The sequence below is a fragment of the Parus major genome, chromosome 15 (assembly GCF_001522545.3).
Source record: "Parus major isolate Abel chromosome 15, Parus_major1.1, whole genome shotgun sequence".
NCBI classification, from domain to species: Eukaryota; Metazoa; Chordata; class Aves; order Passeriformes; family Paridae; genus Parus; species Parus major.
The window spans coordinates 10380651-10402591 of NC_031784.1; the positions used below are offsets into that span (position 1 = coordinate 10380651).

Below are 21941 nucleotides of genomic sequence, written 5' to 3' on the forward strand. Positions count from 1 at the left end.
CTAAGAAAAGAACAGATGTGACAAAGATTGTTCCAGGGTCTGTAGCAGACCACAGCCAAAGCAGAAAGAAGAGTCTAAATGTGCTGGGCTGGGATGGCAAGGGAAGTCACAACTGGGTTCAATCTAGGAGGAATTATTCTTACACTCAATTCATCAATTTATGGGCAAGCAATTCCACAGGCAACATTGACTTGATTAAACAGAGCCATAATGACAGTGAGTGTAGGGAAGCATCCAGCCAAGTATGCAAACTAGCCTTCTCAGCCTAGAATAAAAGCTTTCCAACCAATAATTTCATGCTTTTATCTATACGATCATTAATACAGATACCAAACAATGCCAGCTCGACGTGGTGTCAAAGGCTCTGACAACCTCTAATTGATAATAAATAATTCAATTTCTGTCCCAGTCCAAAACTGCTGAATCTTGGGACATGTTCCAAATAAATGATTAAAAAGAACTTTGAATGTAATTATATCTAACACAATTGGGGATATTGCCCAGATGAAATTTACAGCAACTATTCACAGCTACAAAATTTCAATGACACTGACAACTCCTCATGCCCACTAGAAAATGAAATGTTCTTTACCCAGGCAATGGCACAGAGTGCATTTTTTATCAAGAGCTTTAGGCCAGCAACTCACCCAGGCCAACAGTGCTTCCCACAGCAGTGCAGTCTTTCCCAAAAACACCAGAGAAAATTTGGGAGCAAGGTTTTGACACAGCCAGATCTCCATTGTTCTGTACAAGCAGAACTGGATCTTTCTGATACAACTGAGTTTTCCCCTCTCCCCAGACTACTTACCTTACAATTGCAAAAGTTTCTTAAGAAATTAACACTTTTACTTGTTGGAAGGAAACTAGGTGAGGTGTTTCAGCAAGGAAAGAGACTATCAGCACAGTCCTGAAGGGATGAATGCAGCATCTCAGAGGCACACCAATTGTTCTCAGTATTTCCCAAAGCCAGAAGGATCTCTGAACATTTTAGTAAGTGTGAAACAGGACACATACTTACAGAAACATCCTTATATAACATTTGACTCCTTTTTGTCTCTTGTATGTATAAATCCTTGCTGAAATTTTACTTTTTGAATCTGTAAACAAGGGATGACATTCACTTTGAATTACTTGGATGCAAATTTTTTTGAATGCTGGTTTTTAATTCTCTTAGGAGACAGGTGTATGTAACTGACCTGAAGAAGTAGTGACTCCTAAGAAGTTTTGAAGTTCATCATAGATTATAAGTTATATAAAATAAATTATATAAAAGTGCATATAAATATATATATATATTTATATATATGCATGTAAGATACAAAAAGGAGAGTATTTAAATATCAGAAAAAACAAGGATACTTTCCTTATGCAATCTCAGTTGCATACACAATCTAGACAAAGGTCTCACATGTCTTCAGAGCCTTGGTGAGGTGGTTGTTATTTTCTAAGATAATGGAACAGTAGAACCCAAGGACAAAATACTGTGACATTAGAGATCACTCTGGAAGTTGCTGAGAGAAGTGGATTGAGCTCTGTTACCCTGTTACATTTTCACTGCCAGGTCACAGGTATGGAATGTTTGTTCACAAAGTAATTTTTAATATTTTGTGGTTAAGCCATATATCTATAGGAAATGTGTTCCTAGCACTTTGTTATGCAAAGTTCATTAAAAGGGACTTTGCAGCAGTTCATTCAGAAATTCCACATGGTCAAGGCCTTTTTAAAAGACCAGAAGTCAGTGGCAGTAACAGAGGATTCAAATTAATATTCCGATTTCTCATTGCACATCTGCAGGTTGGAAAGGGCATGGGATGTTACAACAGCTGTGTGCTTCCCCTCTAGAAAACCAGGCAACACATCTCTGCTGGCAGCTTTTCTGCTGAACAGAAGGGACAGCACAGGAAGACTTGATCTAACATCTCTAATGGTAAAAGAATTGCTCTACTAAAAAGCCCATAAAAACAAAAGAAGAAGGAAAAACTCCAAGAGGGGCCGGGAATGGGATAAGAGAGAAGTAGAAATACAGATGATGTATTAAAAAGATGTCATCACCTCTTTAATGTGTTTTGTCTTGTCAGCTGTTAACATCCATAGCTGCTCCATTTGCAGTGGTACAGAAGATGGGGAAAGGCTGAGCTTGGAGCAGCAGCTGTACTCTGAGGGCTGGGTAACTGGATCCAGCCTTCTCAAGCAGACACAGGGCGAGTGCTGCTGAGGTGAACTCAGTTTAATAGGTTGCTACTTACAGGCTTAGACCGATTTACAGGTGTTTGTCCTGAAATATGACCATCCATGTCACCACTGCTAATCCTCTCCCCTCCTGAAATACTCCCACTTCAACAGATGGCTATTTTTGGAGGAGAAAACCCACATACATACCAAAAAGCAGCGGTGCTCTCTAAATCTCCTCCCACGGGCAGGGCAGCCTGACTATCACACATGAGACAAGTTGTCTTTGGTGTACAGCACACCAAACCCTCGGTTGCCTCTCTCATGGCGGGTGTCAGCCACCTGCAAGTGACAGTAATAACAGGGATGTCACAGGGAGAGCACACACAGACCTCGCATCCTCCTCCCTGGCAGCCTAGTAGAAAACCTCCTGTTGGCAATGCAAAGCCTGGGAAGCATAGCTGGCTGCTCCCACTTTGTCCAGGAGAGCAGTGTTTTCTTCTTGCTCTGCTGAACACCTCCCTTTTGCCTGCTCTCTCAGGCTTCCGACCTCTTTTCTGCAACTGAGTTTCCATCCAGCCTGCAGCCCAGTTTTGGATCCTGACACACTGCTGGAGACATACTCTGAGAGATCCAATGGCCAGGGCACTGTGCTGTTCTGGACCTGGTGAATCAGTTTCTATCCCCTGCACACTGTGATATCCAGCACTGTGGTAATGATTTGCAGACATACATGGGGACAAGGTTCACAGTCTAAGTACACCAAACAAAAAATTATCTAGGAATTGAATGTAAATTTACATAAGCAGATAACCTTTTTTTCCTTAAGTAATATATCATATAGGTACTGACTGTGTTGCATACATCCATCTCTTAGCTAAGCTGGGTACAATTTCTAGGAATCTACCGCTCACAGCAAAATGCAGCTTCTAGGAGCTCAAGGCCATGCCAAGTCTCACATACTGTGCATAAGATCTGGTATCCTTGCTTCTGCTCTCTGATCCATACCCACAGAACCTGCATTTTAGCTCTTTTGAAGCATAGCAACCCTCCCTCTCAGTCACTTTGGGATTTTTATGTGGCAGATATTTTGGTTTTGCAGGGCATGCTGTGGGAGAGGTGCCCCGCAGGCACCACAGGTGAACCACAACCAAAACTGCTGCCAGAAGGAATAGCCTGGTGGTGGGGACCCCCCTCCCATCATGTGGCCCAACACAGCTGCCAAGTGGGAGATACACAAACCTGTCTCAGAGCCCAAACAATGCCAATCAGGATCTCACTCAACTCAGTGTATCCCACAACTTAAAGAATCATATGCATAGGCACAGGAAGCCAACTTCTTGCCCTGGAAAAAATGTCCAGAAAGCCACTAGAAATTTTGCAGACTTTCTAATCAGAAACCAAGCAGGAAGACAAAATATACTAATTTGGATACAGGGATAAAACTGGAAGAAATTCCACAGTGAATGTGAGTTTCATATCCAAAGTAGCAGGGAAAATGAATCTCTGTGCTGCTGTAAAACAGTCACAGAGGAGCTCCCAGCACACAGGAACAATTCCCTGCTTCTTTTCAGTACTACAGAGCAAATACCTCCAGCAAAAGCTTACAGTCACTGTAAGTGATGAGGGTGTAGGGATCCCATTCCCTGCAACAGGGACCCCTCATATGCTTCACCTCCATTTCTCCTATTCTTGGCCCTAAAGTACCGTAATATTTTGAGGTATCTAAGCATGTGCAAAGAGACTGACACTGCCCTTCAGTTTCTGTGGGTGCTACCACTCTCCAAAAGTTTTCCTTGGGATAGACAATTACACATGTGCATTTCTACCCTTCTAGTTTCCTCTTTCCATTCCAATACAGTCTTTCCCAATACATCCTGCTTCTGTTGTTTCTCTGCTATGTAAGCAGTCTATTCTTGCTTTTTTTTTTTCTCTAGCTCTGCACAGCAGCTACTTGCTAGTTACTCAGAATCCAAATAATTTAGGTCAAAAAGCCCAGTGAATCTGATGTGGTTTGTTTCACATAAAAAGAGTGAAATTGAAAACCATCTTATTCTTCTCAACTGAAATGCTGCATCCCTATTAATTCAGGTGTATAAATAACACTCTCTAATGCTGCATCAAGGGCTCTGCTGTGTGATTAAACCTGCCTCCCTGACCTGTAATTAGAAACTTTGGTTTTGAAAGGCAGTTTGCAGAGAGAAAAGGAGAAAGAAAAAAAGAAAGAAAGAGAGAATGGACCCAGCTCTCAGACCCAACAATTTTGTTCTTAATAAATTATTCAGACTTTTTGAAAGTTGAGCTGGATTTCCATCTGCTAGCATTAAAGACCCAAAGGGAAGAAGAACTGAAGGATTCTCACAGCAGAACACAACAGGTACAGCACATGGGGCTGGAAATCAAAGCCCAGCTGAGAAGTTCACCATGTCCTCTGCCTGTCCCTAGCCAGTTCAGCTGCTGCCTGTGCATGCCTGGACTTCCAGAGTAATGCAGAGTGACCCTCCACCAGAGTCCCACTGAGCTAGTCATGTGTTTGGGACATAACATTAGAAGAAAAACCCCAAATTTCATGAATGTTTTACAAATGTCAGCAGAATCAGGCAAACATGCAAAATAGTGATAGTCATGAATGCAGAAACAACATAGACACCAGACTGCATGGTAATATACAGCCTTTTCAAGACAAGTAATTTAAAGATGAATTATAAATGATTGAACTGATTTTTTGCTCTAGGGGCAGTCAGACAGTACAGACCATTGTACTATTAGAGATGCTAATCACTGCTAGTTGCAACTCCAAGGTACACCTGCTGTTATAACATGAACTTCTCACTTGGAAATTGGGAGATAGTAAATATATTTTTCTCCTGGAGTGATAGTAAAAAAATTACTATTCCTTCGGCCAAATGTTGATTTGCCATTTAAAAAAACCACCAACAAACCAAAAACAAAACCAAAAAACACAAATAAAACATTCCAATTTTTGCAAAGGATGGCAGTAAACTTTCCTCTCTCCACAAACTGGGGCTAGAACAAGCTTTTGAGCACCAGATAACACAGGTGATGAACTGGCCCCGGGATGAGAGGTCTCTGGCCTTGGGTATTTGGCAGCGGTTTCCAGAGCTCTGCTTGACTTCAGATCAGAGAGATTTTGTGATGAATTCCTCCTCTGGTTACACCTATAATCTTTGTGTTGAGGGTGTGACTGACATCAGTTTCAGTCTTTTATGTTTTCAGGCTCAAGTTTGCAAGGCCTCACACCAGGGGAATCAAGAGTCTGATAATTTTCTGCATAACTGTTTTTCTCTAGGAACTTTATCAGGTTGATCCAAAGTTTCAGGGCAGCCTTATGAATTGAGACATCAGGTTTAAGGAGACTTAAGTGAGAGAGGGAAAACCTCAAGGACCCTTTGGTCAAAATACCAGACCTCACTGAATTCTCCAATAGTTTTTATTTCTACTGTGGCTTTTTACATGCATAATTTTAACAAAAAGAACAGGCTAAATCTACCAAAATATTAAATTGTCACTGGTGGAAATGTTTTACATTTGCCTAAGTTTGTAAATGTGTAAGGTACAGAGCCATGGGGACCACAGACTTGGTACAAGGGTGTGGATCCATGAAACAAAAGAGTCCTTCAAATTCAATAACAACAAGTTAAAGTAATCTTTTGTGTTTGCAGTGTGGTAGAGTCCAAGTTTATCACAGAGCTGCCAGAACATAAATCTGATACAAACTACTTTGGATTAGATAGCACAGCAGAAAGAGCTTTACTAGGGTACTGTGACAAGTTTTATGAACTTTTTAAAGAAACAGGACTTGGAAATACTGGCACTGTTGTTAAGTTGCTGTCTTGAGGGTTTGAATGCTCAGCACTAAGAAGGGAAGAAGAAAAAAGCTAACAAATTCAGAAAAAAGAGCAGTACTTGAAGCTTATATTAAGACACATTTGTTTTTCAATTGGAATTTTGTGTCAGTTGTACTTAAAGCTGAGTCCCGTGAATCCAGCATGCTTCTGCCTTCCTTGGATACAACCATGGGGTCTCCTCTCCCCGTTTTTACAAATCCTCAGTACTCACTTCTCTATGCTTGCCTTTGAGGGTCTCTCTCATCTTTTAACATTGGCATGCAAGTACCTAAGCCAAAAGAGGCAAAAAAAACTAGGAATACATCAACTTCCAGGGACTAACCTGTCTCTGTACGGTACCTTCAGGCACAGGGAGTGCCCATTAGTCCCTGAGAGGCACAACCTCTACACCAGCACAGAGGGGAGCAGCCAGAGAGCAGCTCCAGCTCTCTGCAGGGACCACGATCAGGGTGAGTGACTTGTATGGCTCTCCTCAGAGCTCTGTCCAGCCCTGGGCTCCATGCTGGCCTGCTTGAGTTACTAACCAGTTTCTCTGGTTTCCAGCAAGTCATACATAGCCAGAACCAGCCCAAATGGCTTGAAACCTCCTTTCTCATCTGCTGCCATGGTTCCCCTCACTCTTTGCAGCCACCAGCAGAATTGCTCAGGGGGACATGGCTGCCTGCCCTCCATTTCTCATTTCTTGTGGGCAGTTCACTATCTACAGCCATTCCTTTGAAGATTTTGCTCTCCCATACCGGGATTTATTCTGTAAGCCTCACGCTCCTGCTCATATGCCACCTTCCCAAGCTTCTCAGCTCCCCTGGCACTGTCTGGGGCACGTGCATGCCCTCAAGCAGGCTGCGTATGTGTTGCTGTGATCGAAGCATTTTCCTCTTCAGGAATCCCTTATTCTCTCCTACAATAGCATTTTAATGCCCCATCTACCTCCATTCCCTGACTAAATGGTCTCTGTCAGGGTTCCTGTGCATGCTTACACTACTGCTCTAGCAGGGCACCCTCAACTCCCTCACATCAGGGTTTCTTTTTCCTTCTAACTTCGGATCTCAATTCTCCTCCAATTCTGCAGAGGTTGAGTACAAGCCCTGTATTTATCTGGTGACAGATCTTTCTGTATGCTCACATAACTTTTCTAGAGCAATAGACAGAGATGAGATAAAGGTATTGGTATGTGAGAGTTATCACCCAGTTGCTTCACACCTTCAAGTACAGTGGTATCTAATTCAATGCTGCTTCACAATTCCTCCGTTTTGATTTCCTAGTATTTCCACAAATTAGTGGCGTTCTCTCTCACAGTAAAAATAGAAAATCGCTAAAATTTTTGTAGTTGATCGGATGAAGCATTTAGAAGTCATCCTCTACCATGAAGTCAGAGAGAAACAATGATGAGATGAGCACACAGCCTCACAAGTTTAGCCTTAGACATAATGAAAATCAAAGGGAAACTTTCATCATTCAAACATTGAGCTGAATCACAGCAGAATAACAGTTGGTCCTGGGGAAAAGAGGGTTTATGTGTGGTTTTCTTGGTAACATCTCAAGTGATTTCCAAACCTCACAATAAAAGGAAATATGGATCCAATGGTTTGTATTATTCCCAACCTCCAGGCTGAAATATGATACTACTGAAAAATATGATACTGAAAAATAACTCTCAAAAAACCCCAAACTAAACCAAAAACCAAAACCAAACAAACAAACAAAACCCAAAACAAAACAAACAAACAAACAAACACCACCCAAAAAGAGGAATTGTTCAGCATCTATTAAACTCCAGTGACTCTGAAGAACACCTCTGTTCCTCAATACAAATGTTTTTCTAGCTTTCAGAATGCAGAGAGGGTTCTAAAAATCAAGCTGGCTTTCTCAGCATCAACAGAGGTGCCATTTTTACACTGCAGATTTGAAAATATGATTAAAGCCTGAAGCACAATGCTGTGCTCCATAGGACATATCTGACCCACACACTGCCTTTTCAACTCTCTGCTTTTTCTAAATCATGTACATTATGAGTGAATAGGAAGAAAATGTGTAAACAAGAACAGAAAAGGTCATCGCAAGTTCATTAATTCTGATCACTTAATAAGCTGTAAATTGAAGTGCATGAATTCCATTCTCTTGAACACCAGGATAAATTTGAAGAATCTCTATTGACTTAATTTACGCTGATATGCATTAGAATAGTTTCTGGCACATTCAGAATCAAAATAATTATTACAGCAACATTCAAGACCAGGAGGCACACAGTTCCCATTTAGTAACTAAATGAGGGACAGACTTAGAAAAGTAAAGAATTCACCAATATCTTAATTATTTTTAAAGGTGGTGCAGAGGCTCAGCCATGGAGGTTGTGAAATTTAGGGCTGCAGGACTAGCCCTAAGAAGCAGCATGGCACTTTGCACCCAACTGATGAGAACACTGTGCCGTGCAAAAGAGTTACTACTGTCCTCCGTGCCCGCTTCTCACAGAAAACAAAGGTGAACTGTATACAAGGAGACAGAACTGTTTGAATAACTTTGTCAAGCCAATAATCAGAGTGGTTCTGATACATTTCAGAGTTTTTTGCTTGCAGGTCCTCTCAGAGGTCATGAGGACTCCAGGAGGATATCTTCCTATGCTAAGACAAACATTGTCTTGGAATTCTTTACTCCATGGTTAGGTTACTGTCCAAGAAATCTTACACTAGCTTTCTTGGAAAATAAAACACTTGGCCACTTCTAGGGACTAAAAGGCATCCTCAGTATCTTCCTGAATACCTTAAGTATCTAAAATAATGTCAGACAAAAGCATCATGGTAAGAGAAAGAAGCTGAGAAAAATCTAAAAATAGTTTAAAATAAATCACTGGGGCTGCTCGGTTGCAATACCACGAAGTTTCCTCTGTCTTCTGCTGCTGGTGGTTTGTCTGCAAGAAAGTCCCAAGAAGGCAGATCTAAAGCGATGCCCTTGAAACATGCGTCTGTGACTGCCCGGGAATGATCCAGCGACGTGTCCATCGAGCTCCTCCTGCCGGCTGCTCTCCCGGCATCCAGGCTCCTGCCGATAGACCTGAATTTCTCTCTGGCTTTTCAGGTAGCTGAAGGGAGGCAAAGCCAATGCCACATCTTCCTTATTGTCATATCAATAATGTCTCTCATATCACTGCCCATCCTCTCCAGGAGTGTCAGTCACACGAAGGTGCTGTGGTCCATGCCAGGAGCTGGGCAGAGCAGCAGCTGCAGAGCAGCTTGGGGAACCTGAGGAGCAAAGGTGAGCAGGGCTGGCAGCAAGGACAGCAGGGGCCTCAGGTAAAGGGGCACACGGGCACAGTGACCAAGCAAGAAGAGCAGAGAAGGTCTGGTGACAGTGACCACACACAGCCAGGAGATCAGAGAGCCCCAGAGGGATGTGCCAGGTCTGCAGCCAAGCCAGGAAGTCAAGTCAGGATCAGCCACAGCCAGGTCCACAGTCAGACACAAACACCCTCACAGCCCACCCCAAATGAGGACTGAGGACAAGGGCAGCTCTGTGCCATGGCTCAGAACTGGGGAGGCCTCAGCTGGCTTCTCCCAGCTCTTTGGCAGACAGCTCTTCTTACAGCACTCTGATCCCAGATTACATTCCACTGTATCATGACAGACCTGGAACACAGGCAGCCAAACCTGTAGGACAGGGGTAGGAGGTGGCAGAATCAGCTGGTGCACTCAGGGCCCTGTCAACACACTGTCCAGCACAGCCAGTGCTATTCCAAGTGCTGACAAAGGAACCTGGGTACAAATATGCCACAGAGGTTAGCAGTATGCAAGACTGACAATCTGTACTTCAGCTGTTTCAGGGTCTGGTAAGGAATAACCTTTGCAGGCACTGTATGTGTGCTCATGTTTTGCCAGTCTGTTGGGAAACCCTTCTTTCTAGGCCAAAATAAAGAAAACTGTCACTGAGATGTAATGACAAAGCCTTTCCACATTTTTAGCTTATAACTTAAACCAGAAAAATGCAAATGGAAACTAATCCTTTATGGCTTCCCATAAAAAAAAAAGCCACCCACACCATATATTCCTCTGTGACAGTTCAGTTGCTTAGCACTTGGTCAAACTATGTCCCAAAAGAAGAACACACACAAGACATACTAGTACCCTATTTCCTACCTCCTCACAGGTGACATCTGCCATGGCCCTGCACTAGCAGGTCTTGTAGGTATCTGCATCAGTCCAAACTCACAACCCTGCCTGCATGGAGAGCTGAAACTTCCCGAGGCCTCAAAACACAAGTGGCAGATAATGACTGTCTTCAAAAAGGGAACTTGTTCAATCAGTAAGGAAAGACTAACACATTGGAAAAGGGTGTCCATGATTATCTTATTAAGTTACATTGGGAAAAATCAAAGACAGACAGAGAGGGGAAGGGAAGAAATGTGAGGTGAGCATCTCAAAAGTGTTCCCAGCTGCACTGACACTGATACACTGCTCAGATAAAGCCAGTTTGCCCTGCAAAGTTGATGTGGATACAGTAGAGAGCAATGGTCTACTGAAAAAAGAACATAATTTATCAACAGTGATTAAAAACCCCTCCATATTATGCAAAATACTTTGGAAAAAAAGCCACATTTATGAAGAGGAACCCCCAATCTTGGTGAGGTGGCCAGGGATATTGTGTCTCCTTCCATACAGAGCACTGAAAGTATACAGGACTGTTACTAAATGTGGCTTCTCTGCCAAGTAATTGTATTCTTGTACTTTATATTTCCAGTGTGAAAACTCTAATGAAACATTTTAAACCAAAGCCGTTTCCTTGGAGCTGCCTTTGACCTTCTTTTCCTTCTCTCTCAGCCAAATCTCCCTGCCAGGATGAATTCAGACCTAATGTCTGCTCCTCCCACCAGGCTTTTGGATATGTGACAATATCCTAGTCACTGGGAGCTGTGCCTGCTGGTGTCCATTGTCTTGTGTCCAGTTTGGGAGAGGGCTTTTAAGGAAAAGCCCAGAATTAAATTTATGAAGAGTCCAATGATTTACAGGAATGACCAACCCTGTAGCTACTTTCTGCACACATCTACCAAAAACTTGTGAGTCCTTACTAACTAATTTGCAAGGCTCTAGCATTGGAATTGTTCAGGGCCCAAGAAAAAGCTTTTGAAAGTTTAAAAAACTAAACAAACAAACAAAAACAAACTTGAAATGAGGCTCCAATCTAAAAATACTAAAAGCCTGTGCATCAGCTAGAGGTGTGGCAGTGGGACTGCCTACCAAGCTGCTGTGCAGAGCCTGTTACATTCCCAGCAGGCACCAAAAGAGGTTATACACAGCCCAGACAGAACTGCTAGCTGTGCTCTGTGGAATGCTTCTCTCCCAGCAGTTCAGTGATGGGCACAGCACAGATGTTCAGCCAAGGCACTACATCATGACACTGAGGTCCCAGTGCAGTGACAGGACATAATGAAGGGTCTGAGAAAGGTGCTGTTCAGAATGGAAATGCCAGGTGCATCACCCAGGTAAAAGAGGAGTGGGTCTGCGGACAGGAGACACAGACCAGCAGCCACACGTACCAAAGTGCAGCTGATGCAAGGCCCTGGATAATCCACCAGTGATGATGATGGTCAGACACTACCAGGAGGAAATCACATTATATGCCTTATTTACAATCAGTCCAAATCTGTAGAAACATTATATGCATCATCTGTGTTCCACTTCGTGTGCTGTCATCTATAATGCCTGCCCTATATAGTTTTGGTACATGAACAAATGCATACTTTGGGAGAAAGTAAAATTGTTTTCTCTGTTAAATCTCATGTAATCACACTACAAACCAAAAAAACTTTGAAGATATCTATCCAATTCCCACAATGAATCACTATGTTGCTTGATAAACATTTTCATTTAAAGACCAAGTACCTGCTAGGAATTCACAACTAGGCTTGAGCCTTTTTTCTACAGACTCTTAACTTTTCTTCTTCAACCCCCTGTCCCCACTTCCATCAGTGTTCTGCAATTTGCCAGCCTCCTTTATGTCTCAGTTATGTCTGCACAATGTGAGGCAGGCAGACCCATGTGCCCACAAACGGGAAAGCTCCTCCAGCTCACAATAACTCAGCAGGCTCCTGCGATTTTCAGAGTCTGCACTACTGTGTGCCCATATCTGCTGTCAAATTACTGTCTGGACACAGGCTCCACAGCTAACCTCAGCCTTACCCCAAATATGAAATTGTCTCTGAGCCCTCAGGAACATTCATCTTGTCCTGCAGCTCTTCCTATACAAAGTAGTGTAAACCTGGCTACGCTCCTAGGAAATAAAGAACAAGCTTACCCCTCCAAAGATGTGTTATGATTTTATGGCCCCTTTCTGCAACCTACTGAGAGTGGATGTGTTCCATATCATGCATTTAAAACACATCAACACAGATTTGAAGGGTGTACAGTTCTCCTGAGGTTTCTAAAGGAAAATAGAGATGAAAGCCATAAAAAATAACCCTTCACACACAGCAGAGGTTGAGAAGTAAAATTTAAACATAAGTTCATATTTCTCTTTAGTGTAAGTTCTGGCAGTCCCAAGACTGTTCTAACTTCTAGCTGCTTGTCATGGCTGTAACATCACAGCAGTGAGGGAAAACCCTGAGTACATTTACTCCAACCTTAGCTGCCTTCCCTTAAAACCCTTACTTTGCCCTATTCTGTCTGAGGCTGTGAAAAGACAATGATAATAATAGGAAGCTGCTCCTAGAGCTCCTATAAAGGAGACAGTTATTTTCATGTCCTGCCTCATTGCAAATACCTGTAGGTAGGAAAGATGACATGCACAGATCACACACAAACCTGTAATCAAGGCAAGTCAGGATGTTATTGACTGTAGTTGCTGCTGTCTGTCTTGACCTTCTCCTCGAGGTGTCTCCACCTCCCACTACAATGTCACAGCTACAGGAGTTCCCTGGTGGTCTGCAAAGAAGCAAAACAGCAAATGGCAAGAGAGAACTGACATTGTTTATACAACATTAAAATTAATTCTAAATCAACAATTCAGAGAAAGTAACGTTGCATCAAAGTAGACTAAAAGAGATTTCACTGACAGTGCTAACAGTGATATTTTGTATATATAAAGCATTCTGCACCCCAGATTCTCATGATGTTACAAAAAAAAAGAGAAAGCACTACCTTTCTTCAGTGTTTTGCAGAAAAAGTGAGGCACAGGCATTCATAGAGCTTTGCAGAATAACTGACAATTTACCACCAGAAAGAAGAAGAGAATCCAGGGGTTTTAATCCATTAGTTAGTTATGTGCATTATTTTAAAGCAGACCTTGGATTTACTCATTTTAGTGTAAGTTGGGAAATTGCAGAAATATACATGTGTTCTACATCTTAAACCAAGACTTTCTTCCTGGAATGGCAATAAGAATACCCTGCAGCCCAAGGTTTTCTATGCACCCATAAAACCTTCATCCTCTTGAGTGTGCTGGTAGCCAGGATAACCCCCAGTCCATATTCTATACCCAGTGCATGCTGCAGGAGGGAAAGATAACAAAGGCTGTGACATAACTCCATCAGGAAAGTCCTTTTGGGCCCCATTTCCATCAGCCCATAAAAGGAACAGGCTGGACCCACATGCTGGGCTCTGCTAAGGCTGCTCTAGGCTGCAACTCTTCATTTGCAAAATAAATGACCCTTTAATTTCCCTCTGACCTCTGCAGATACTTCAGACTGCTGACCTCACCCAGCCGATGGCTCCCACCTCTGTGAGCCAGCATCCTCAAACAGGTGCTCTCAGACAAACCCCTCCACCTTCCCAGGCAAGCTGAACTAAAACAGCTCCAGGAATCCTGAATCAAAGCTCCCAGGAGGCTATTTGTGCACGGGCTGGGAATGTTCAGCCCTCAACGAAGGTCCTGGAGTCCCTCTAGAGAACTCAGTGACTTGTGACTGGGACTTCTCACCTCTGCAGTAGATTTCCAGACTCAGTTTTATGACCAGAGATGTAAGGTGACAATGGTACTTCAGCAGAGGAATCCCTGTGCTCGTCTTGCATCCCAGGAAAAAGACACATCGCTTCAGACACACCCATTTACCTTGGCATTCACAGCCTTATTACCAAAAGTATCACAATCCATATTGACTTTTGATCTTAACAGCCCCATTCCAGAGAGATTACTCCATTCCACAGCTAAGGATACAAAGGCATTCGGTGGCTGAGCAGGGACTTCAGTGCTGGTTTCAAGTTCAAATTCAGAGTCCTGCTCACTGGACTAATCTCTGGACAGTATTTTTCTGCTTGGCAGAAAAGTGTGAGTTTACAGGTCTGAAAGAACACTGAGGTCCTCAGATGGAGTCACAGATATATGTATCACAGACTAATATCTTCATCGATATAAGTAGCATAAAAACAAAGCAAGCTAGGTCAGCTCTTCTGTTGGTCTCTAAAGAACAACCAATTATTAGAGTGAACATAACCATCTTTAATAAGTAAGCTGTTTTGGAAGCTGAACTGTTTGTTCTGAGTGCCACATAGACAGTTCTTGCTACTGGCAGAAGAGGCCTGTGAATCAGAGCCCTAAGTCTGATGCAAGAGAAATTTGGGCGTCTCAAGCTGATTTTCCCCAGCAGAGAACAACCCTATTAGTTTGAGAAAGTCCCCTGCCTGCTTTCTCTCTGAGTAATTAAGAGTGAAATCCTCCTCTCAGTGACCCCAATGCTCTCAGCCTAGGCTGATTTACACATGAAAGGAACCCTCTGAGGGGCTTTCTCTCTTTCACATTCACAACCAGGCAGGACCTATAAATAAAACCTTTCTGAAAACAGGAGCTTTCAAAAAGGTCTGTGTATGTGCACAAACGTGTATGAGAGAAAGGGAATGGCTGTGTGCACTCGAGGATGTGTGTTTGCATGCGTATGTGAGGCGTGGGTGAGAAGAATGTGTATTCACACACCAACCCTCATGCAAACAAGTGTACTCAGAAAAGCATCTGCATGGATGCAGGAGTGTGCACAGGTGCTGGGGGCACTTACAGGAGCCAGAGGGCATATCCAGGCTGGTTTCCAGCTAGCACAATTCCAGGGGTTCACCCCAGTCAGCTGAGTCATTCTAGAGTTACACATGGAAAATGAGAGCAGATTCAGACCCAATTGTGCATAGGAGACCAAGCTTGTGATGCACTTTCCCTCCACAAAAGAGCAAAGTACTTGCAGGACAAACACCAGTGGTTTCCACTGCTTTAGCTTTTACGTGGGATGTAACACAGAATCAGAGCTCAGGGCGTGTGCTCCTACAGTTTTGACAGATGAGATTTTTAAATGGTCACATCTTCTCAGCTGTCCAGGAGAGAATAAGTAGTGTTGCATTTTCCAGGGCTGTCATTGTTCAAAAGCAAATTTTAGTTTTCTGGAACATTAAACCCCTCCAAGTTTGAAAAATAAACAACGAGACAGATGACCTGAAAATGAAGATCAGGAAATCAAAAGGACTGTGACTACCTTTACAGTAGTTATAAACACAAAAATACCTACAGTTTGCATCTGCACTGTCCTTCCCCCACTGTCCATCCACGTGGCTACAAAGTCAGGCCAGGATATCTCCCCTTCCATGAGACCTATGGAGGACCCTACATAACTTCCCGGAAACTTGGCAGTTACTGTGACCCTGCCCTAATACAAAACAGGTGACACGGAGCTCAGAGCCAAGCCAGGACAGACCACAGGGTTTCACAAAGCAGGCTCTGCTCTGTGGGTCTTTGCCCCTGAAAGAGGTGGCTTCTTAAGGCCTGGCTACAGCGTGATAATTTCAGAACTGCAAATTATTCTACTCCACTACTCCTGACCAGCTGAATCATTTGCTTTACTGAATCTGTGTCTGTGCCATATGCTAATGCCAGCAATCGGGATGTAGGTGTGTTAGAACCACTGCAGCTGCTCCACAGCTTGGTGGGAGACTTCAGGGTGTGAGAGGGGGGCAGGAGAGGTGCTGCACCCTGCACCCTTCTGACTTCATCACTGCTAATCGCAGCTCTTGGATCTCTCCCCCCCACCCCCAATTCTTATGCAAACATTTAGAAGAAGTAGGCAGAAAAAAAAAAAAAAGGCACATAACAGGAGACATAAAGAGTGCAAAGCCTCACAGGAGCGCACAAAGCACAAAATGTCTCTTCTGCTCGTTCAAAAGACTCTTCCCAGCTCCTTGCACTAGGCAAGAGTGTGTGAGCAGGGATTCAGAGCTCCCCTCCCACTGAGCTCGCAGCTAAAGCCCTCCCCCAGTTCCCAGGGTCTTCAAATAAAGATTTGCATAGTAGTTCCAGATCATTCCCGAGAGAAGGGACAATGGCTCTCTCAACGCCCTCTTCCCCCCACATCCCTCCCTCCCAAAGCTGATAAAGCCCTGGTGAAAAGGGGAACAAAGGATTTACAGATGTCAGAATATTGATTTCTGCCGTTCCAGGACTACAGGGAGAAGATGGAGAAAACTTTTGCCCCCAGAAACTCTGTGAAGTTTGAGACACAGACGCTATCTCTGCAGCACGAACTCCGCGTTTGTTAAGACAGTATCTGATGGAGGCAGTGTTGTTATTCGAGAGGGATGAGCAGGGCCCTGAAAATACGAAAATGCTCGGGGATGAGATTACGGCGTTCGTTCCCAGAGAGCGCATTTGTTGTTCCTGGAGCTGGTGAACGGAGAGGCGATTCCCGTGAAAGCAGTTTGCCACCAGGCGGGCCGGGCCGGCATTGCTCCGGTGCTCCCAGCTCAGCGTGATTCGCTCTGGTACCCTGCCCTCTCTCTGCCACCCACTGCTGCAGCTGGGAAAAGTAACAGAAAGAAGGGTGAAAGACGAGTCTTCGGCAAGTGGTCTTTGATTCGGAATCAGAGTGGAATGGAGGTTCTCAAAATTCACTAAGTTTAGGGCCGTTACCCGAAAGCCAAAGCTTTCTGCTCCCACAAGTATTTCTGTGCACAGTCCATGTAAACCCGAGCTTGCTTTTGCATTTCAAACATTCCTTTTCACTGTAGTGCATCCCCTCTACCCAACTCCACCTCTACCAGCTCGCTGCGATCGTTCAAATTGTGCTAAACAGAACAGCGACGTGATCCAAAGTGTCACATTTGTCACACCCAGCAGGAGACTGGGACTGGGCAGACAAGTGAGGTTACAGAGTTCTGGCCTGACCTCCACCTGTCCCACCACTACACTGAAACAGCTTTATCTCAGAGACTGGCTACCACCACTTTGTAGACATACACACTATATCAGTATCTATATCATCTATATCTATTTCTTTTTCCCCTCCCTTTTCAGAGCTAACTCTGTAGCATTTCTGCACTCAGAAAGTTCCTGGGATGCTGGATCTTTTGTAAAAATGTACCTGATGAAAGTTCCTAAAATGCTGGATTTAGGCCTGGATTTTTAAAGGTGGTAAGCTATTTTCTAAATCAAACTCTAGGCCCTCCGATAGGTCAGCTGAGGGAAAACCCACCTGAAACCCTTTCTGCAAGGCACAATAGTGAGTACAAGAGGGATTTCTCATGCCATGGGTCAATAATTCTGACAGAGCTGCAGAGCCAGAGCTGACTATTCCCTCATTTTCCACACACCTTTGTAAAAACACATGCTGTCAGGAGGACTGAAACCACAACAGTGATAATTACCATCATATATTGTAGAGTTAAACACATTTCATAGAGCTACATCAAAACATTCTTCACAATACCTTAAAAAAATCTAGGTTTCTTTCAATACCTGCCTGTCTTCCCTCAGCTAAAAGAAATTATTCTTATGGAATCTTTTGTGTCTCCCAGCAGTCACTCCTAATTTACATTTAAAGATGTGAATCACATCCACCAGACTCCTGATACACCTCATACAGAGATTAATCACAGCTGTTGGGATGATGAAGACTAAGACAGATGCATTTTAAATCAGTGTAACTCAGACTGTAATGAACCTGCTACCACACTCAGGTTCAGGACAGACTCAAACCCCATTTTCAGTTTCTCTCCACGAGCCCCTTGGAGCTATGTGGGTGAGACAAGGTGCACTTGGGACAGCTGTGCTAAGAGTTGCCACTACTGTCTTCTCCAAAGAGCATTTTCCAGACTGTCAAAGGAGTAAAGGTGTCAGGGAGAACTCGGGAGAAGCAAACCTTGGCTGCTTTCACCTCCTGCTGAACACTTGCATGCTGTGTTTTGAGGCTGCAGCAGCAGCAGCACAGCTCACAAATCTGTTTTATTTTTGAGAGAATTTTTCCTCATCCTAGACAGATGTTTGCTTGTTTTGCTGATTCTTTGCTTCCTCTCATTCACAAACATTAGTGTCTGTTGCTTACTTAAAGTTCTTTCTGCTACAAACAAGAGTAGTCTTGTTTACGTAGCTCCTGCTACAAATTTGCTTTAGGATACAGAACTTAATCTTACTTTCATCACTGAAATATTGCACCAAATAATTCTCAGATCTTCTGTTTTCCAAAAAAAACACATGCAAATTCCTTTTAAATTAAAAGTCTGATATGTTAGACATCTCATAAGCCTGAATCCAAAGGATGAAGGTGTGGAAAGACAAAATCTACCTCCAATGTGGATTTTGCAAAGCAGGTGTGTGCACACACGGCGAACCCCAGTGGTTTAAGGGCTGTTTTGTACAAAATGCACCATGTCCATGATGACAGAACACTTCTGCAGGTACACACAGTACCACCTGGGAATAACTTCTTTCCATATGGAAGCAAAGCTGTCCTTAAAATTATTTCTTAAATAAAATAATACAAAAGGAAAGTACTGGAAGAGGTAATTGTAATTTAAAAAAAATAGAAGAGGAACAAAGAAACCAAAGCACTTTTAACAGTTTACACTGCCCAGATAAAGAAATTACTGAGCAATATTTTTATGCCAAGGTGTGTTTCACACAGCCTTCCAAAGTTCTGGTCATCTTAAAATTCTTTTGTGCTGCACGGTAAGTTGGAGCCAAGCCCTGCTCCAAGTGAAAATGGATAAAGAAATCCTGCCCCCCAGCAGCAAATACATCTTACAGCCATGCCACACTGCATGCCTTGGTCAACAGAGAAATGACCAATTCCATGGGATCAAGGTGTGCACAAGACCAACAAACCTCCTCCTTCCAACAACAGCCTCGTTTGGAGTAAAACACAAGTCCTTCATGTCATTCCAGCCCCTACCACTATCCTTCCCAAAAGTTCAGTTTATTTGCCTTTTTACTGTTACAGTTTCTAAATGCACCATGGGAATCCTCTCATTTTGCTGTGGGGCTTTAAGTGCTGAAAAATGTATGTCCACCTACACAGCTTCTGCCAAAAGTCAAAGCCAACCATCAGGGTCCAATAAAGAACTGAAAGAGAACCTAGATAGTTGTATTTTTTTTTTTCTCTGAAGATCTTGTGTTCATTCAAGCGGTGTTATTTCAGTAGAATCATCCCAGGAAACCATGTAATTAAAAACACATTAAAGGTAGCAAAACTGCACCATTTGAGGGGTCCTCTGATCCCCTCAAGCCTGGGACATCCTCAGCACTCTCCCTGACCCCACAGCCCCAGGACTTTTCACTCTCTTAACTACTTATCACTCTCTACCTGACAGGAGGTTGTAGGCAGGTGATGATCGGCCTCTTCTCCCAGGTAATAGCAACAAGGGGACATGGCCTCCAGCTGCACCAGGGGAGGTTAAGGTTGGACATCGAGAGTAATTTCTCCACAGAAAGTGTGGACAGACATTGAAACGGGCGGCTTAGGGAGGTGGTGGAATAACCGTCCCTGGAGGCGTTTAAGGGAAGACTGGACATGGCACCGAGTGCGATGGCCTGGCTGACACGGTAATGCTGGGTCACAGGACGAACACGATGCTCCCGAGGTCACCTCCAAGCCAAGCGAGGCTGTGTCTGTCACCCTGCGGCTCTGCCACCGCGCCCAGGACGAGCCCCCCCAGCTCCGCCCTCAGCACCAAGATGGCGCCGGGCCGCCCCTCAGGCCGCCCCTCAGTGACGTCACAGCCCCGCCCCTCCCGCGCAGGGCGGCGCGTGCGCGCGGGCGGCCCGGCTCAAGGTCAGCGCGGCCGCTGCCGCCGTTGGTCCCGCGCGGCGCGGTTCCGGTTCCGGCCCCGGTTCCGGTGTGCGGACAGGAGAACATGGCGGCGCTCGGACGGGTGTCCCGCCTGCTGCTCGGCACCGCCGCCCCGCGCTCCCCGCTGGCGCGCGGCATGGCGGCGGCGGCGGCACACGAGGAGGGCGGAGGTAACGGGGCTCTGCGGGGCGAGGGCGGAGCCGAGGCCCGCGGCCGGCGCGGCGCTGCCCTTGACAGCCGGTGCCCTTCGCTGTGGGAACGGGGCATGGCAGGCGCTCGGTGTGAGCCCCCGCCGGGACAGAGGGGCTTGAACCGTGAGCCCGGCTCCCTGTTACAGACGGGGAGGGCACCCGCGCTCGGACACGGGGTTCATTAGTGCCTCGTTAACGCGCTAATTGTATTTACGGCGCTGCCGGGTCAGTAACGCTAACAGAGTGCTGATTGTTGTTCTGATCGCTGCCCCGCCCAGCCCGCACCTGGAAGATGCTGACGTTCGTGGTGGCTCTGCCCGGCGTGGCCGTGTGCATGCTGAACTGCTACCTGAAGGCACAGCACGAGCACGAGCGGCCCGAGTTCGTGCCCTACCCCCACCTCCGCATCAGGACCAAGGTACTGCTGCCCGCCGTGTCTCACAGCTCTCTTCTGCCTCCGAGAGGCTCTTTTCCTTTCTCCATCGCTACCTGAGAGTGTGGCTGATGTAACTCATGGCTGTTTCTGAGGCAGTAAGAGTTTGTCACAGCTCTGATGAAGTACCCATGGTATTCACAGGCCTTCCCAATCCAAAGTAATCCTCCTAATGTCTTGCTGAAAAATGTTTCAGTTCTAGAGCTGCTGTACTTAATGCAGATCTGAAAGGTAGCAGTGGAGATCCCAAATACTCAAAATTGGGATCCTCATAATACAGCACAGTGGATGTTTAAGTAAGAGCAAAGACTGTGCTGTGTAGAGATTGTGGCTCCCAGCTAAGGGAGACAGTTTTCCAACTCATGCTTCCTACATCCTGGGAGCCAGCTTGCTTAATTCACCAGGCTGTCAAGGTGTGTGATCATAGAATCATTTAGGTTGAAAAAATCTTCTGAGATGGAGTCAAACCTTTGACTCGTCTCCACCCTGTGAACCAGATCATGGCACTAAGTGCTGTATCCAGCTTAAACACCTTCAGGGACAGTGACCTCAGCAGCCTGAGCAGTTTATCTCAATGTTTAGCAACCCTTTTTGTGAAGAAATCCCTCCTGATGTCCAGCCTGAACCTTCCCTGGCACAGCTTGAGGCCATTTCCTCTTGCCTTGTCACTAATTGTCTGGGAGAATTGATGTGTCTGTACTGTTCTGGGTTTCAGGTGCTTGTAGGGATTGTTCAGAAAACTGGCTTATTTTCTTTCTTCTTTCAACAGCGTTTCCCCTGGGGTGATGGGAATAAAACTCTGTTTCACAACCCCCACGTTAACGCTCTCCCAACTGGTTATGAAGATTAAAACCAAGATCCTGACAACAGCCAGACCTTTGTCTCTCCCCATCTTGAACAAGATTGTTGAGTGGGAGCCATCATTTTTGGGGTCATAGTTTCAGAAACTCGGTGTTTCTTCTGTGATGAAGCTGAGTGATGTTGTGGCCCCCTGTGTGTACTTGTGATGGGGTCCTTTAAATAAACAACTCTGAACGTGAATTTGGGATTTGACTTGTTTACCTGAATCCTTAGAAGTTTTTCAGTTCAGTGTTTGCATAAAGCATTAAAGTTTCCCCCAGGAGTGCAGGAACAAAGGGCTTTGACTGCCTGGATGGGAACACATGTTCCTGTGTCTGGTAACACAAACAACAGGAGTGCATTTGGCATAGGGCATAAATCAGTTTCATATTCCTCATATCTGGTTTAACTGACGATTCTAA

At 44.6% G+C, this 21941-nt stretch overlaps 2 protein-coding genes across 8 annotated transcripts in view; one reads left to right on the forward strand and one right to left on the reverse strand.

Annotated features, from left to right (window-relative positions):
- MSI1 (musashi RNA binding protein 1) overlaps window positions 1–19961 on the reverse strand; it is a 74547-nt gene extending 54586 nt beyond the window's left edge. For 2 of the 7 annotated variants that reach the window (XM_015644092.3, XM_015644090.3), the window contains exons 1-3: window positions 19570–19959; window positions 12827–12946; window positions 2380–2511 (exon numbers count right to left, since the gene is read on the reverse strand). In XM_015644092.3, coding sequence (XP_015499578.1) covers window positions 2380–2511; window positions 12827–12946; window positions 19570–19778 — 461 coding nt within the window. In that variant the 5' untranslated portion in view covers window positions 19779–19959. Of the gene's footprint in view, window positions 1–2379; window positions 2512–2719; window positions 2828–12826; window positions 12947–15009; window positions 16789–19569 lie in introns of those variants that run through there. The other 5 variants (XM_033518226.1, XM_033518225.1, XM_015644091.3 and 2 more) reach the window with 5 other exon arrangements.
- Window positions 19962–20041: 80 nt separating this feature from the next.
- Window positions 20042–21720, forward strand: LOC107211853 (cytochrome c oxidase subunit 6A1, mitochondrial). Its single transcript, XM_015644396.3, has 3 exons — window positions 20042–20225; window positions 20525–20664; window positions 21449–21720. Exons 1-3 carry the CDS (start codon window positions 20120–20122, stop codon window positions 21527–21529), a joined length of 327 nt encoding a protein of 108 aa, XP_015499882.1. The 5' UTR covers window positions 20042–20119; the 3' UTR covers window positions 21530–21720.
- The last annotated feature ends 221 nt before the right edge of the window (window positions 21721–21941 follow it).

Coding starts and splice junctions, on each gene's coding strand:
- LOC107211853 (XM_015644396.3), top strand. CDS start 20,120: ATGGCGGCGCTCGGACGGGTGTCCCGCCTGCTGCTCGGCACCGCCGCC. Junction 20,226..20,524: donor GGCACACGAGGAGGGCGGAG/GTAACGGGGCTC, acceptor TGCCCCGCCCAG/CCCGCACCTGGAAGATGCTG. Junction 20,665..21,448: donor ACCTCCGCATCAGGACCAAG/GTACTGCTGCCC, acceptor TTCTTTCAACAG/CGTTTCCCCTGGGGTGATGG.